We start from the raw sequence: 16,966 nt of genomic DNA, 5'->3' as shown, positions 1-16,966 counted from the left end.
CAGTCAGAGACAACGGTCAGGTTACCCACAAAGGGAAGCCCATCAGACTAACAGCAGATCTCTCTGCAGAAACCCTACAAGCCAGAAGAGAGTGGGGGCCAATACTCAACATTCTTAAAGAAAAGAATTTTCAACCCAGAATTTCATATCCAGCCAGACTAAGCTTCGTAAGTGAAGGAGAAATAAAATCCTTTACAGATGAGCAAATGTTGAGAGATTTTGTCACCACCAGGCCTGCCTTACAATAGCTCCTGAAGGAAACACTATTGGTACCAGTCACTGCAAAAACATGCCAAATTGTAAAGACCATTGATGCTAGGAAGAACCTGCATCAATTAACAGGCAAAATAACCAGCTAACATAATAAATGACAGGATCAAATTCACATATAACAATATTAACCTTAAATGTAAATGGGCTAAATGCCCCAATTAAAAGACACAGACTGCCAAAATGGATAAAGAGTCAAGACCCATCAGTGTGCTGTATTCAGGAGACCCATCTCATGTACAGAGACCCACATACGCTCAAAATAAAGGGATGGAGGAAGATCTACCAAGCAAATGGAAAACAAACAAACAAAAAAAAGCAGGGGTTGCAATCCTAGTCTCTGATAAAACAGACTTTAAACCAACAAAGATCAAGAGACAAAGAAGGCCATTACATAATGGTAAAGGGTTCAATTCAACAAGAAGAGCTACATATATCCTAAATAGATATGCATCCAATACAGGAGCACCCAGATTCATAAAGCAAGTCCTCAGAGACCTGCAAAGAGACTTAGACTCCCACACGATAATAATGGGAGGCTCTAACACCCCACTGTCAATATTAGACAGATCAACGAGACAGAAGGTTAACAAGGATATCCAGGACTTAAACTCAGCTCTGCACCAAGCGGACCTAATAGACAGCTACAGAACACTCCACTCCAAATCAACAGAATATACATTCTTCTCAGCACCACATCGCACTTGTTCCAAAACTGACCACATAGTTGGAAGTAAAGCGCTCCTCAGCAAATGTAAAAGAACGGAAATCACAACAAACTGTCTCTCAGACCACAGTACAATCAAACTAGAACTCAGGACTAAGAAACTCAATCAAAACCACTCAACTACAGGGAAACTGAACAACCTGCTCCTGAATGACTACTGGGTACATAACGAAGTGAAGGCAGAAATAAAGATGGTCTTTGAAATCAATGGGAACAAAGACACAATGCACCAGAATCTATGGCACACATTTAAAGCAGTGTTTAGAGGGAAATTTATAGCACTAAATGCCCACAAGAGAAAGCAGGAAAAATCTAAAATTGATGCCCTAACATCACAATTGGAAGAACTAAAGAAGCAAGAGCAAGCAAATTCAAAAGCTAGCAGAAGGCAAGAAATTACTAACATCAGAGCAGAACTGAAAGAGATAGAGACATAAAAAATCCTTCAAAAAAATCAATGAATCCAGGAGCTGTTTTTTTGAAAAGATCAACAAAATTGATAGACTGCTAGCAAGACTAATAAAGAAGAAAAGAGAGAAGAATCAAATGGATGCAATAAAAAATGATAAAGGGGATATCACCACCAATCCCACAGAAATACAAACTACCATCACAGAATACTATAAACACCTCTACACAAATAAACTAGAAAATCTAGAAGAAACTGATAAATTCCTGGACACATACACCTTCCCAAGACTAAACCAGGAAGAAGTTGAATCTCTGAATAGACCAACAACAGGCTCTGAAATTAAGGCAATAATAGCCTACCAACCAAAAAAATGTCCAGGCCCAGAGGGATTCACACCCGAATTCTACCAGAGGTACAAGGAGGAGCTGGTACCATTCCTTCTGAAACTATTCTAACCAATAGAAAAAGAAGGAATGCTCCCTCATTTTATAAATGAGGCCAACATCATCCTGATACCAAAGCCTGACAGAGACACAGCAAAAAAAGAGTAATTTTAGACCAATATCCCTGATGAACATTGATGCAAACATCCTCAATAAACTACTGGCAAACTGAATGCAGCAGCACATCAAAAAGCTTATCCAACACCATCAAGCTGGCTTCATCCCTGGGATGCAAGGCTGGTTCAACATACTCAAATCAATAAACATAACCCATCACGTAAACAGAACCAATGACAAAAATCACACAATTATCTCAATAGATGCAGAAAAGACCTTTGACAAAATCCAACAGCACTTCATGCTAAAAACTCTCAATAAACTGGGTATTGACAGAACGTAACTTAAAATAATAAGAGCTATTTATGACAAACCCACAGCCAATATCATACTGAAGGGGCAAAAACTAGAAGCATTCCCTTTGAAAACCGGCACAAGACAGGGATGGCCTCCCTCACCACTCCTATTCAACATAGTGTTGGAAGTTCTGGACAGGGCAATCAGGCAGGAGAAAGAAATAAAGGGTATTCAATTAGGAGATGAGGAAGTCAAATTGTCCCTGTTTGCAGATGACATGATTGTATATTAAGAAAACCCCATTGTCTCAGCCCAAAATCTCCTTAAGCTGACAGCAATTTCAGCAAAGTCTCAGGATACAAAATCAATGTGCAAAAATCACAAGCATTCCTGTACACCAATAACAGACAAACAGAGCCAAATCATGAGTGAGCTCCCATTCACAATTGCTTCAAAGAGAACAAAATACCTAGGAATCCAACTTAAAGGGATGTAAAGGACCTCTTCAAGGAGAACTACAAACCACTGCTCAGTGAAATAAAAGAGGACACAAACAAATGGAAGAACATTCCATGCTCATGGATAGGAAGAATCAATACCTTGAAAATGGACATAATGCCCAAGGTAATTTATAGATTCAATGCCATCCCCATCAAGCTATCAATGACTTTCTTCATAGAATTGGAAAAAAATAAAGTTCATGGGAACCAAAAAAGAGCCTGCATTGCCAAGACAATCCTAAGCAAAAAGAAGAAAGCTGGAGGCATCACGCTACCTGACTTTGAACTATACTACAAGGCTACAGTAACCAAAACAGCATGGTATCGGTACCAAAACAGATACACAGACCAATGGAACGGAACAGAGCCCTCAGAAATAATGCCACATATCTACAACAATTTGATCTTTGACAAACTTGCCAAAAACAAGCAATGGGGAAAGAATTCCCTATTTAATAAATGGTGCTGGGAAAACTGGCTAGCCATATGTAGAAAGCTGAAACTGGATCCCTTCCTTACACTTTATACAAAAATTAATTCAAGATGGATGAAAGACTTAAATGTTAGACCTAAAACCATAAAAATCCTAGAAGAAAACCTAGGCAATACCATTCAGGACACAGGCATGGGCAAGGACTTCATGACTAAAACACCAAAAGCAATGGCAACAAAAGCCAAAATAGACAAATAGGATCTAATTAAACCAAAGAGCTTCTGCACAGCAAAAGAAACTACCATCAGAGTGAATAGGCAACCTATAGAATGGTAGGAAATTTTTGCAATCTACCCATCTGGCAAAGGGCTAACATCCAGAATCTACAAAGAACTCAAACAAATTTACAAGAAAAGAACAACCCCATCAAAAGGTGGGCAAAGGATATGAACAGACACTTCTCAAAAGAAGACGTTTATGAAGCCAACAGACACATGAAAAAATGATTGTCACTGGTCATCAGAGAAATGCAAATCAAAACCACAATGAGATACCATCTCACACCAATTAGAATGGCCATCATCAAAAAGTCAGGAAACAACAGATGCTGGAGACGATGTGGAGAAATAGGAATGCTTTTACACTGTTGGTGGGAGTGTAAATTAGTTCAACTATTGTGGAAGGCAGTGTGGCAATCCCTCAAGGATCTAGAATCAGAAATACCATTTGACCCAGCAATCCCATTACTGGGTATATACCCAAAGGATTTTAAATCATGCTACTGTAAAGACACATGTGCACGTATGTTTATTGTGGCACTATTCACAATAGCAAAGACTTGCAACCAACCCAATGATAGACTGGATTAAGAAAATGTGGCACATATACACCATGGAATACTGTGCAGCCCTAGAAAAGGATGAGTTCATGTCCTTTGCAGGGACATGGATGAAGCTGGAAACCATCATTCTCAGCAAACTGTCACAAAGACAGAGAACCCAACACCGCATGTTCTCACTCATAGGTGGAAACTGAAAATGAGAACACTCAGACACAGGGTGGGGAACATCACACACCGGGGCCTGTCATGGGGGGGACTGGGGGAGGGATAGCATTAAGAGAAATAACTAATGTAAATAACGAGTTGATGGGTGTGGCAAACCAACATGGCACATGTATACCTATGTATCAAACATGCACGTTGTGCACATGTACCCCAGAACTTAAAGTATAATAATAAAAAGTAAACACACATGGTCAATAGATATGGGATGAGGATTATAAAATAGAAACACTGAAGGGACCATGCAATGCATAGGACATGTTGGCAAAAGTTCCCTCTTAGCAATGGGAAGGTGGACAGAGGGGGAATTTCAGGTGCCAAATTTAAACTGGAGAAAGACAGAACATCTAGAAAGTATAAGAGGACATGGAATGTAGTGTAGAGCTGTGTGCGTGACCAAGTCCAAGGAGTGTTTCTGTCCCTTAGCAATGAACAGACAGGAGCAGTCTGAATCACTTAGCAAGAACCTAAGATACCATCATAATCACTTACCGAGATGTAAGACTATTTTAGAACAAAGTCAAGAAAAAAGTATTCTCTAATAGGTGGAACTAGGAATGATCTCTAATAAGTAACTCTATGGTCAAAGCCAAGGGCTACAGAGACTGACCCCCTACCAGTCTTTTTCAGGAAATGGGGTGGAGCAACCCCCAACCCTCCCTTCTCTGGATACTGGAGGCCTTCCATTAAAATATACCTGGCCTGCTTCTTTCCTAGAAAGGCTGCCTAATTCACTTATTGTTACATTCCTGTGCAAAGTTGCACAGAGATGGGCCTATTCCCTGGTGCTTCATCATAAAAAAAATTGCTCACTGAAATAATCACCACATGGTTGGTTGGTGCATGGGAAAACTGTCTGCATTAATTAGTTGGCCTAAGCATCCCAGGACCCCCAGATACAGGAACTAAGTCTACCTGTCCAGTCACATTTATCATCCAATTTCCCAGGGAAATCACATCCAAGAGGATTCAAATAGCTTTCCAAAAGCACTGGGCTATTTCTTGCCCATGTTCTATTTCTCATTTTTGAAATAATGAGTAAAGCAGAAATCAGCAGAATGACTACATGAGGTAATTGAGATTTTAAATGGTTCTGGCTGAGGAGAACTGATCTGCCAGTGTTGATTTCAGGTTCTGACAGAAGGGTGAAGTGATCCCACCTACCCTTCCCCACCGCTCAAATGCAATGAAAACAATGGAAGCAAAAACTGTAGGTCAGGAGTTCTTAACCTGGGGCCCATGGACAGAATTCTGTGACTCCATAAACTTGGATGGGAAAATGTTTCTATCTTTATCTTTACTAACTCCCACTGAAATTTAGCATTTCCTTTAAGCATGAACACGGGTGACAAACCATGTTAGTAGACATCAGTTCCTATAACTTTGTCAACAAGAGAAATCAAATGTGTTCTCATCACATTTCAGTTGCTACGGATCTTATGCTTATTACTACTTCACAATTATGGTATCTGACTCACCACTTGATCCAGCTATATAACAAAGCAGCACAAATATTCTATCGTAAGTTTTTGGAAATTATAACTTGTTTCTTGGAATCCTATTTTATGTATTTAAAATGTTTCTGAGAAGGGGTTCACAGGTTTCACCAGGCAGCTGCTGAAGGAGTCCAAGGTACAAAAACAGTTAAGCACCTCTGATGGAAGCATCCACACTAGAAATTAAGAAGGCTGGAACCCAGATTCATAGGACCCTCAGGCACATTTCAAACTTGGACTGCCGGCCTGCCTAGTGTTATTAACATCTCATTCACAAAGCTGCTTTAAGACAGAGCAGGATAATGTAAATGAAAGTGGTTTATTAGCCAAAAGAAAAGCAATGTTAAAGATTTAGTACAAAGACACTCGGCAAGATGGTAATTAAAGGAGATAGAGTACTTCTTCAAGGTCACATAACAGCTCTTATCTAGGAACTAGGTATTTAATAATGCAGCCCAACTGGCCTCTGGAAGAGCACCACTCAAATTGCTGCTCCAGGGTTGGACACAGTGGCTCACGCCTGTAATTCCAGCACTTTGGGAGGCTGAGGTAGGCAGATCACTTGAGGCCAGGAGTCGGAGACCAGCCTGGCCAACATAGTGAAACCCCGTCTCTACTAAAAATATAAAACTTAGTCAGGTGTGGTAGCACACGCCTGTAGTCCCAGCTACTCGGGAGGCTGAGGCACGAGAATTTGCTTGAACCCTAGCGGAGGTTGCAGTGAGCCGAGATCGCGCCACTGCACTCCAGCCTGGGTGACAGAGTGAAATTCAGTCTCAAAAAAACGCTGCTCCAAGATGTGGTAAGGAGTTTGTGCCACAGGGAAAAATCAGCACACTGCTTCTTTCAATGAGTCTTGCTGTGAAAAACAGGTCAGCTGAAGTGCAGTGCTTAGAAAACAAAGAGCTGGTTGACAAACCACACTTTTGACTGGTCCTGCTCTAGAGTCTTGAACATAGGCCAATGATATGTAACACAAAACCCACACCCCCACAATTCCCCACCCTATCCCAGAAGTCATGGGACCAGAATGAAACTGATGAATCTACTGAGACAGATGGTAGAAATGCAAAGTCTTGCGTCAGCAATAGTTAATGCCAGCAAGGAAGTGACTATGCAGACTGTACAGGAAGTACTAGCACATTTTTATTTCAACATCAGCGCTGCTCCAGCCCATTAAAAACACTGTCAACCCAGCCTTCCTCTAGCCCCACTGGATCATCATGAGTCAAGTCTCTAAAATATTCAATCAATCACACTTCTAAGAGAAAGCAGCATTTCATTTTTAAAATAAATTACTGACATCTGCTGATGTGTTGAATGGAATTTTAAACAGTCATATTTGTCTTGTCTCTAATTAAAAAGCAGCTATAGGATACTACAGTACATTCTAGTTTAAGTTATAAAGGAGACTGTAATACTATATAACACCACAGCCATTAAAGTGAAACAACAATGCTAGATCTTAAAACATTTCTTTAAAAGTCAGCAAAAGCAGAGGGGATTTTCAGTTATCAAAGTTCAGTTTGCATGCTTTTGTTTCAAAACAGTAACAAAGATGTTCAAAACATCCATCATCCTTTCTCCAATACAAAGAAGTGAGTTGGGTCAAAATTCACTATTGTCACCCAAAATGAAAAGAGAGATTTCCATGCCTTTCCTTCCCATTCCACATCCCTTATTCTCTCCTGAATGTATCTCCCATGGCATGGCACAACCTGATCCACTTCATTTCCACCTCTCAGGTCTTTGCAGGACTTGTGTCAACAGATTTTATCAGTGGATCTGCTGCCCCAGCCTCAAGCTAGTCTTCAAGTACAAAGCCATGACCAGTTATTAAAAACACGATATCCAGACAGCGGTACATATACCTGGTTTCTTTTATAAAGTAGAAAAAATCCAATTCTATTGACCCCAAACAGTGTTCTACAGTAATAGTACCATCATTTTGTATCTTACACAGTACAGAGAGCTTTGCAAAGCACTATAGTAGAGTTGGAGGGGATGGGAAAAATGTCTACTAATGCTATTTTTAACCTATGTGCACAAGAAAAATTTAAGTCTATCATTACACCATGACTAACTCCTTTCTTCTTCGTCTTCTTCCATGCCAATCTAATACAAAGAAAAAGTAGGCGGCCAGGCATGGTGGTTCACATCTGTAATCCTAGCACTTTGGGAGTCCGACACAGGTGGATCGCCTGAGGTCAGGAGTTCAAGACCAGCTTGGCCAATATGGCAAAACCCCGTCTCTACTAAAAAATACAAAAATTAGCCAGGTATGGTGGCGGGCGCCTGTAATCCCAGCTACCCGGGAGCCTGAGGCAGGAGAATCGCTTGAACCTGGGAGGCAGAGGTTGCAGTGAACAGAGATTGTGCCACTGTGCTCCAGCTTGGGCAACAGAGCAAGACTCTGTCTCAAAAAAAAAAAAAAAAAAAAAAAAAAAAAGAAAAGAAAAGAAAAAGAAAAAGAAGGGAAAAGTAGACATTCATTCAAGGAAAAAAAAGTGTGGTTGCTCACGCCTGTATTCCCAGCATTTTGGGAGGCCAAGGTCAGATACCAGGCGTTCAAGACCAGCCTGGCCAACATGGTGAAACCCCATCTCTACTAAAAATACAAAAATTAGCCAGGTGTGATAGTATGTGCCTGTAATCCCAGCTACTTGGGAGGCTGCAGCAGGAGAATCGTTTGAACCTGGGAGGTGGATGTTGTAGTGAGCCGTGATCACACCACTGCACTCTAGCCTGCGTGACAGACCAAGACTCTGTCTCAAAAAAAAAAAAAAAAAAAAAAAAAAAAAATTTTTTTTTTTTTTAACATACATACTATTGATTCCTACACCTTGGGAAGAAGAATGTTCTCTTTGTTGACACCAATTCTATCTCAAAATGGACACTGAATATTTTCATCTGTAATCCTTTGCTTATTGCAAATTCACCATAAATGACTCATTCCATTGATACAGTATAAACCTTTTATAAAAACAACAGAATAACCCACTGACATCTAACAATCCAAGTCAGTGTAAAGCTCACTTTTGATGTGGATCGTTACCCACAAACACAATCAAGCTGTTAGCTACCTGCACTTCTTTAGGAGTTTTTAAGTTGCTCATATTGCCGCAGGCCTCTCCACAAATTCTGTCATACATCGGTGCAGCCAAGAATCTGCTCACCAAGTTTCCTAGCAGCTACCCAAAATGACTTTTATTTCCACATCTAATACACTGGTAAGAGTAGGAATAGAAATAAGCTTTTGACTTTCAACTTTACAGTCAGACAAAATCTCTTGCTAGCCTCAGGTCAATGGTATAATGAAGGACTGGTGAATGTAATAGGTTGTGTATCATTTAGCACAGTGGCGAATGAAGTCATTACTACTGTTCAAAAAAGACCCCAAGGCCATCCTATTATAAAGAGATAAATGACATGGAGTGATAGAACCAGAAACAGACCAGGAGATACCATTGATCTATGAGATCACAAGTTAGAAAGAAGGGACTGGGCTGAAATAAAACGACAGAACACGTGAAATGTCTCTTTTGTAATTTTAATTGAAGCAATCCTATTTATTTTTTTAACTCTCTCTTATAAGCACCAAATTTTAATATCTAAGTCAATTTTTGGGGAAAGAAACATCATCAAGATCATCCCTCCAGCAAAACAACGATGTTTACTCCTCCAAATATCCAAATTGAAGATCTACGAAAACAAAAACAAAAACAAAAGCCCACAGAGAAAAAAAGAGGAACAAAAATCACATTCTAATGGCGGGGGGAGGGGAGGTCAGTGCATTTAGCAGTCTTCGCTGTGCTGTCTAACCATCCTTCAGCTGACTTTCAAAAAAAAATAACACCCTAAGCTCATCAAAATATACATTTGCCATTTGCTTGTTTAAATTAAAAATAATTATTAAAAAAAGGAAAACTTTAAGGAATTCACAATCAATTGCCTGACTCATTTCGATGTCATGTACAGCATATGGAGGTCAGGAAGGCCATTCGCAGCACATGTGATTAGGGGCTACTGATCTTCAAGGTTTAGCTTTCTTCCAAACAGTGTAAAATACCCACCTGGTCAGGGAGTCAAGGAATAAAAGCAGGTAATTCAAGGAAGAAAAGGCATCACTTGTAATTCGTTTGCTGGCCTACAAATTGAAAGACGGATGAAAAGCTTCATGGCTTAGAGCACTGTGGGAATGAGAATGAAGGCCTTTGAATAAGGCCACTCTGCAGCCTGGGGACATCCCCACCACCTGGGATGTCTGAAGGAGGTACTGAGTGGACAACAGAAGGCTAAAGGAACACAAATATTCTCTCAGGTAACACTACCGATCCAAAGTCTCACAAGTTTTAGGGAATTAGTATGAGAAGGAAAGGCAGGAAGAAGGAAAGGAAGGAAGGAGGAAAGGAGGGAGGGAGAGAGGGAAAACTGGGGTAGCAGGAAATGCAAGGAAGGGAGAGAAGGGGTAGGGAAGAGAGGGAAGAAGAAGGAGAGGAAAAAAGGTCAGAGGAGTAAAGGAGAGGGAAGGAAGGAGGGAGAGAGAAGAACTAGCAGGTGGAAGCCTTTGCCTCAAATGTTATCAACTCATTTCTCAAATCTCCAAACATGCAAACACAGGCCTGACAAACATGCTGAGGGGAACCCTAAACGAAGGTGGACAGTTGGGAGGAGATGCTGAAGCTCTGTACAGGCTGTGGAGGGACACGGCCACCCAGCAGGCGGAGTGCCCCCTCCTCACGTGGAGGATCTAGAGGGTTCTCATTGCCTCTTGCTGGCCATCTGGTCTCAGCAGGCAGTCTGCGCTGCCGGGCTCTGCCCCAGCCTGATGGGACCAGGCCTCACTGGAGGTCAGCAGCAGTCGCAGAGCAACCTTGACAGCAAAAAAAAAAAAAAAAAAAAAACCTGCCGTCACAGGAACCTGGACTTGGCAACAGCAGATAAGGAAGCTGTTGTCTGCAGACTATAGCCCACAGCTGTGTTGTGGCACAAATTTCCAATGATAATGCTCTCATTTCCTTTTTTCTCCATGTTTTATTTCTCTAGACTAACTTTACTAAGTGGAACAGAGAACACCAACGCTAACTGTGCAGTCCCCAACATCATTCTAGTTCTCGATTTCTACTGCAAATTAGCATCAAGTGTAGAAACTAGTATTAACATCAGGTAATTTTAATGTAAGAGTAGAATGAGTGTCTTTAGACATTTTACCTGCCACAGGTAGGATGGTTATTTTAGACTAGGGCTTCTCAAACTTTTTAGGTGCACATAAATCCCTGGGAAGGCTGGTAGAATAGGTCACTGGGCCCCCACCTCCAGAATTCCTCTGACTGGGCAGCAGGTTGGGGTGGGACTTAAGAATGTCCATGTCTAACTAGTTCTTGAGCGATGCTGCAGGTCTGGCAACACCTTTGAGAACCGATGCTTTACACCAGTAGTGCTTGATCATTAAAAGCACCTGGAAAGCTGTGGCAAGCGCCCGCCAAAACTTTTGAGAATGGGAGTCTAGAATGTTAGATTTTATTTAAAGCTTCTCGGGGGATTCCAATGTGCACCGAAGCTTGAGAACCAGGGCTTTATATACTCTACGGCTAAGCTAATTGTTTATTATTGGAATTTAAATTTTTTAATTGGCATAGGATTTACTTGGGTGCTTTGATCTGGCAAAATAATGTCATGGTCAAAGGATACAATTCCAAATATGAAGGGACACAGACGATCTCCTTTGAAAATTCCACAGGACAATACAGGTGCCCCAGCTGTTCTTCATAGAGCGACAGCGCTTCTGTCAGATTGACACAGTTCCCCTAAATCAAAGAGAGATAAGCAAATGGGATTCTTGAGTCCTTCCAAGGGCCCCACTCATCTGAAGGTCGTTAATAAAGAAGAACATTTCTAGCTTTAGATAAAAGTTCATCTTTAAAAACAAGATAAGGCTTCTGTATTTTCACAAATCACACTGCATTCTATTTATAGACCCATTAGAGCTCGTTATCCTTCTACCTCATTGACCAAGCCATTTCAAATTATTAGAATATGAAATGATAGAAAGCAGTGAAACCGATTTCTTATTAGTGACACAGTCACTGAATTAAAACCATGCAATTTGCAAAGATTCATACAAATAACATATTCAAAGGAAATTTTCTCAAAAACGGTCACCATTATGTTATAAACGAAGTATCAAAAAGATAGTGTTCTTGATTTCCACAATGGTTTAAACTACAATTCTCCTAAAAGTCTAAAATGTTGACACAGAACTATATTCACCCCTATTTTTTTTCCTAGAATCTGTGTATAAGAGAACAAAAGTCTATTCAGGATATATATGCTAGGGATATCCCCCAGTTGCACACCTTATCAAAAACTTTCTCTCAACTTCATTATTCTAGCATTTCTCCCTTTCCAGTCACCCCATTTTCAGCATCTCCAGCAGCTAGGGGTAGTCAATGACATATACTGCAAGTTTGCTGGTAGCTGCTGGAAAAGCTTTTGATTCAGAACAAAGAGAGAGCCACCCGCCTCTTCAACTTTCTTCCAAGCTATAACCTAGATGTGATATTTGGAGCTGCAGCAGCCATCTTGTGACCATAAGGAAAAAAAGGTGAAGAGAATTCAAGAGATGCCAGCCAAGATATAGCAGAGTTGCTGAATGGATACAGTATTTGCCCAACTCTAGAGCAATGCTTCTAACTCCTTAATGTACATATGATATCATAGGGGATCTTGTTAAAATGTAAATTTGGATTAAGTCTGGGGAAGCCTTTATCATCCTTTTAGCACAATTTTCCCCAAATGATTTTCATTATGAATTTAGAAAACAAAACTGGTATTTATATACAGAGATTAAAAGGAAATACCAACTATTTCCTTTTAATCTCTGAAGTTGGTATTCACAAGACAGTAATACTGAATCCAGGTGGCTGATTCCATTTCTTAAGAAAGTTACTCTTCACTGGAAGTGCTGGCTCAGGCCTGTAATCCCAGCACTTTGGGAGGCTGAGGCAGGTGGATCACTTGAGGTCAGGAGTTTGAGGCCAGCCTGGTCAACATGGTGAAACCCTATCTCTACTAAAAATACAAAAACTAGCCAGGCGTAGTGGCATGCACCTGTATTCCCAGCTACTCAGGAGGCTAAGACAGAAGAACCACTTGAACCCAGGAGGTGGAGGTTGCAATGAGCTGAGATTGCGCCATTGCACTCCAGCCCGGGCAACAAGAGCGAAACTCCAATTCAAAAAAAAAGTTACTCTTAATTTGCCTCAAAATAGCTAAGTATAATGCAAGATGAAAATTATTTACAAATAAAGGCAGCCTGTGATGTAAGAACTCCTGAGAATGGCTTTCAAAACCAACCAGCCAGCTAGTCACGGGCAAGAGGTTAGAATTATTCTGAGAGCTGGCCTTGGTGGTTTTAACTTAGCACATTCACTCAACATGACGTCATCCTTCAGTGCCAGACTGTTTAGTAACCCATCATCTAGGGTCCCGCAGTGGGATATGGCCATGGTCAAAGTGCCCTTTGCCAGCATGTAATTTGGTTTCAACATCAAGTTCACCATGAGAGCATATAAACACCACACGTGTAATTTAAGATTCACAAATAGAAAACTGCCCAGTTGTTTTTAGAACCCATCGCCACTGGGGAAGCTATAGAATGAAAATGCCACCAAGGTGCACAGTAAATGGCTTTGCCATGTTAAAATTGACACCACACTCTCTCTTTATAGAGGTTATATGGGAAGACTTCCTTACATAGACTGTGGTAAGAAAATAGGAAAGTTTCAATTTGTTCTTTCCCAACATTGTCAAGAAGTTTCAAAAAAAGAAGAAAACGCACACCACAAATAGAGACCTACCCAAAAAAGTAACATGATACATTTCACTTTCCTGTCTATTTAAATGGAATGACATTTTTTCTTTTTAAGAGAAACAAATGGGAGATGAATAAAAATCTAATAGCAAAGAATTAAGCACCCATTAAGGATAAGAAAAAGGGATGGAACAAGGGGTGGGGCCACACCTGGCATTATCGAAGAAAAAGGGGCTCACTGCCCAATGTTCTAGAAGTCAGTATTAGGACACTGGGGTTTTAAGAAAAGCAAAGCTTATTTTAATTTCTTTTCAGAGACAGGGTCTTGCTGTGTTGCTCAGGCTGAAGTACAGTGCTGTGATCACAGCTCAGTACAGCCTCAAACTCCTGGCCTCAAGCAATCCTCCCACCTTAGCCTCCCCAAATGCTGGGATTACAGGCATGAGCCACCGAGCCTGGCCTAAGAAAAGCTTTTTATTGGAAGTCAACTAACAAGGAGACAGGAGTCCAGCTTAAATACGTTTCCCTGTGCTGGGCTTAAAGGCAGTCCTTTTATTAGAAAAGGTTTAAGGGGCTGGCTGCAGTGGCTCACACCTGTAATCCTAACACTTTGGAGGCCGAGGCAGGCGAATCACTTCAGGTCAGGAGTATCACTTCAGGTCAGGAGTTCGAGAGCAGTCTGGCCAACATGGTGAAATCCCATCTCTTCTAAAAATACAAAAATTAGCCAGGTGTGGTGGCACACACCTGCAATCCCAGCTACTTGGGAGGCTGAGGCAGGAGAGGTGCTTGAACCCGGGAGGCAAAGGTTGCAGTGAGCAGGGATCGAGCCACTGTACTCCAGCCCGGGCCACAGAGTGAGACTCCATCTCCATCTCCATCTCCAAAAAAAAAAAATTTAAGGGGTAGGTTCTGAGATTTGCAGGTGATTGATTTGTGGATGGAAAGGGTAGATCTGGAAAATCCTCAGGCACGTATGGTTATCTCTTTCTGCCCACTAATGGGTCTTGTGTGCAATCTTGAGGGCGGGGAAGTGGTTAGTATGAAGCAAGTGGTGAAAACTTAGGCTGTGACATCAGCAAGCTTGTTCTGTGCAAATTCTAATGGGGCATATTGGTTTTAACAGATTTTAGCCAGTGATTTTCTTTCTTAAGTGTGGGGAGTTTCAGTGTTTCAGCAAGTTGTTTCTTTTTTTACCTGCAATCCTGCAAACTCAGATTTTATTAGTCATTGGTTTATTTAACCCTTTGAGGCTTCACTAGGGGATTAAATCCAAATTCTATAGCTTCAGTTCTAGAAAGTTCTTTTCCCCATGTTAGGTGTGGACAGGTGACATTTGCTTTTGTTTATTTTAGAGGTGGGGTCTTCACTATGTTGCCCAGGCTGTCCTCGAACTCCTGGGCTCAAGCGATCCTCCTGAGTAGTTAGGATTACAGGCACATGACACCTCAGTAACAGGTATAGAAGAATACATCCTTAGCAACTTTTATCAAGTTCAAAAGCAAATAAAATTACATAGTATAATGATTTAGGAAATCATACATGTAAGAACCATCTAGAAGATACAGAAACGGAAAAAAGTGAGACCAAGGATGGGCTGCTTCTAGAAGGCAAGCAGGAATGAGAGAGAAATATAACTTACAGGTTTTTTTTTAAATGGGGCTGGAGGGAGAGAAGAGAGGAAGGTCAAGTCCCAGGATCTGCCTCCTAGGTTCCATGAAAACACTTCCTCCCCAATTCAAATTCTATTGGCCCACCTTGATTCCCACGCCTCTCCACGATGCATTCCCCAGCTTCCTGGGATGCTGACAAGGCTGCGTTCAGGCAGCCACAGTAATACCAATGACATCGCAAACTCACCACTGTGATGCCAGCAGTTTTAGGTGGGAACATTTAGCTTCTGTAAAACAACACATTTTCATCCCACCCTTAACCTGACTCCAGTTCTAAGCTGCACACTTGGGCAAAGTGGGTGGGCATGCCAGGAATCTGGGTTACCTCCTAAGTATGTCACCTGGCAGTTAAAAAAAAAAACAAAACTGCCCTGTGGCAACTACATCAATACATCCTGAGTCGAATCACTTGCCTTTTGACTTAATTACTACTTCTTAAAAGGGCTATACATGCCTGTCCACATAAATCTTACCATGTGACACTGTCAACCACCAAATGTACTGAATGAACCCCAGGTGTTATATAATGAGATTGTTTTGTGGTTCTAACTGTAATGAACATGGGGACAGAAAACACGTCATATGTCTTTCGGACAATTCTTAGAAACCAAGACAGCCCTGGGCATACAATCCTTTTGATTTTGGTAAAAAGTCTATTGGCAAAGGCAAGATATCAAAGCCTGGGTCATTAATATTTACAAATGGGTTGTGGTAGTACACTAAGCAAGCATTCTATTAGCCTTTCATACTAAGATAACGGCTCTCCATAGGAGGTGGCCTGCCATGCCAATATTCAGAACAAAAGAACAATAGTCACACGGTTGTAGTAGACAACAGGTGGAGTTAGTGTGGCTGTCTCTTTTGTCCTGTCTTTTGTACTACAGACTGGCTAGTTGGTAGTGGATCCAAATTTTTTTCAGCCTCTTTTTGTTCAAGTTCCCAGAGCCTCACATTTTTCCTTGATTTAAGCTGCTTGAGATTTTCTTCTATGTGTTTGCAGAAACCTAAAAGAAAAAATTCTGGCTGGGCACGGTCACTAATGGCTGTAATCTCAACAATTCAGGAGGCTGACGTAGGAGGATTACTCGAATCTAGGAGTTTAAGGCCAACCTGGGCAACATAGTGAGACCTCATCTCTACAAAAATTAGCCAGGCCTGGCAATGGATGCCTGTAATCCCAGCACTTTGGGAGGGGCAAAGCAAGACGATCACTTCAGCCTGGGAGGTTGAGGCTGCAATGAGCGCCACTGTGCCACTGCACTCCGGCCTAGGCTACATACCAAGAACCTAGCTCAAAAAAATGAAAAGAAAAAGATTCCATATGCTCTGCTTAAAAAATGCCCATCATGGCTAGGTGCAGTGGCTCACGCCTGTAATCCCAGCACTTTGGGAGGCCAAGGGGAACGGATCACCTGAGGTTGGGAGTTTGAGACCAGCCTGACCAACATGGAGAAACCCCATCTCTACTAAAAATACAAAAAAATCAGCTGGGCATGGTGGCACATGCCTATAATCCCAGCTACTCAGGAGGCTGAGGCAGGAGAATCGCTTGAACCCAGGAGGTGGAGGTTGCAGTGAGCTGAGATCACGCCACTGCACTCCAGCCTGGGCGACAGAGCAAGACTCCGTCTCAAAAAAAAAAAGAAAAAAAAACCATCATAAGAAAGTCCAACTTGCTTCTTTACAATAAGAAAGCTTCATTTGAGCAGGTTTCACTGCAGGTTTCCTATAAGACAGGGGTCAGCAAACTTCCTCTGTAAAGGGTCAGACAGAAACTATTTT

At 41.4% G+C, this 16,966-nt stretch overlaps 1 protein-coding gene across 2 annotated transcripts in view; it reads right to left on the bottom strand.

Annotated features, from left to right (window-relative positions):
* Positions 1 to 9,232: 9,232 nt before the first annotated feature.
* Positions 9,233 to 16,966, bottom strand: part of SMS (spermine synthase) — a 57,180-nt gene continuing 49,446 nt past the window's right edge. For both annotated transcript variants that reach the window (XM_005593159.4, XM_045384399.3), the window contains exons 10-11: positions 11,390 to 11,505; positions 9,233 to 9,771 (exon numbers count right to left, since the gene is read on the bottom strand). In XM_005593159.4, the coding sequence (XP_005593216.1) occupies positions 9,732 to 9,771; positions 11,390 to 11,505 (156 nt within the window). In that variant the 3' untranslated portion in view covers positions 9,233 to 9,731. The remainder of the gene's footprint in view (positions 9,772 to 11,389; positions 11,506 to 16,966) is intronic.

Source organism: Macaca fascicularis, chromosome X (genome assembly GCF_037993035.2).
Source record: "Macaca fascicularis isolate 582-1 chromosome X, T2T-MFA8v1.1".
NCBI classification, from domain to species: Eukaryota; Metazoa; Chordata; class Mammalia; order Primates; family Cercopithecidae; genus Macaca; species Macaca fascicularis.
This window is presented reverse-complemented; position numbering and strand designations above follow the sequence as displayed.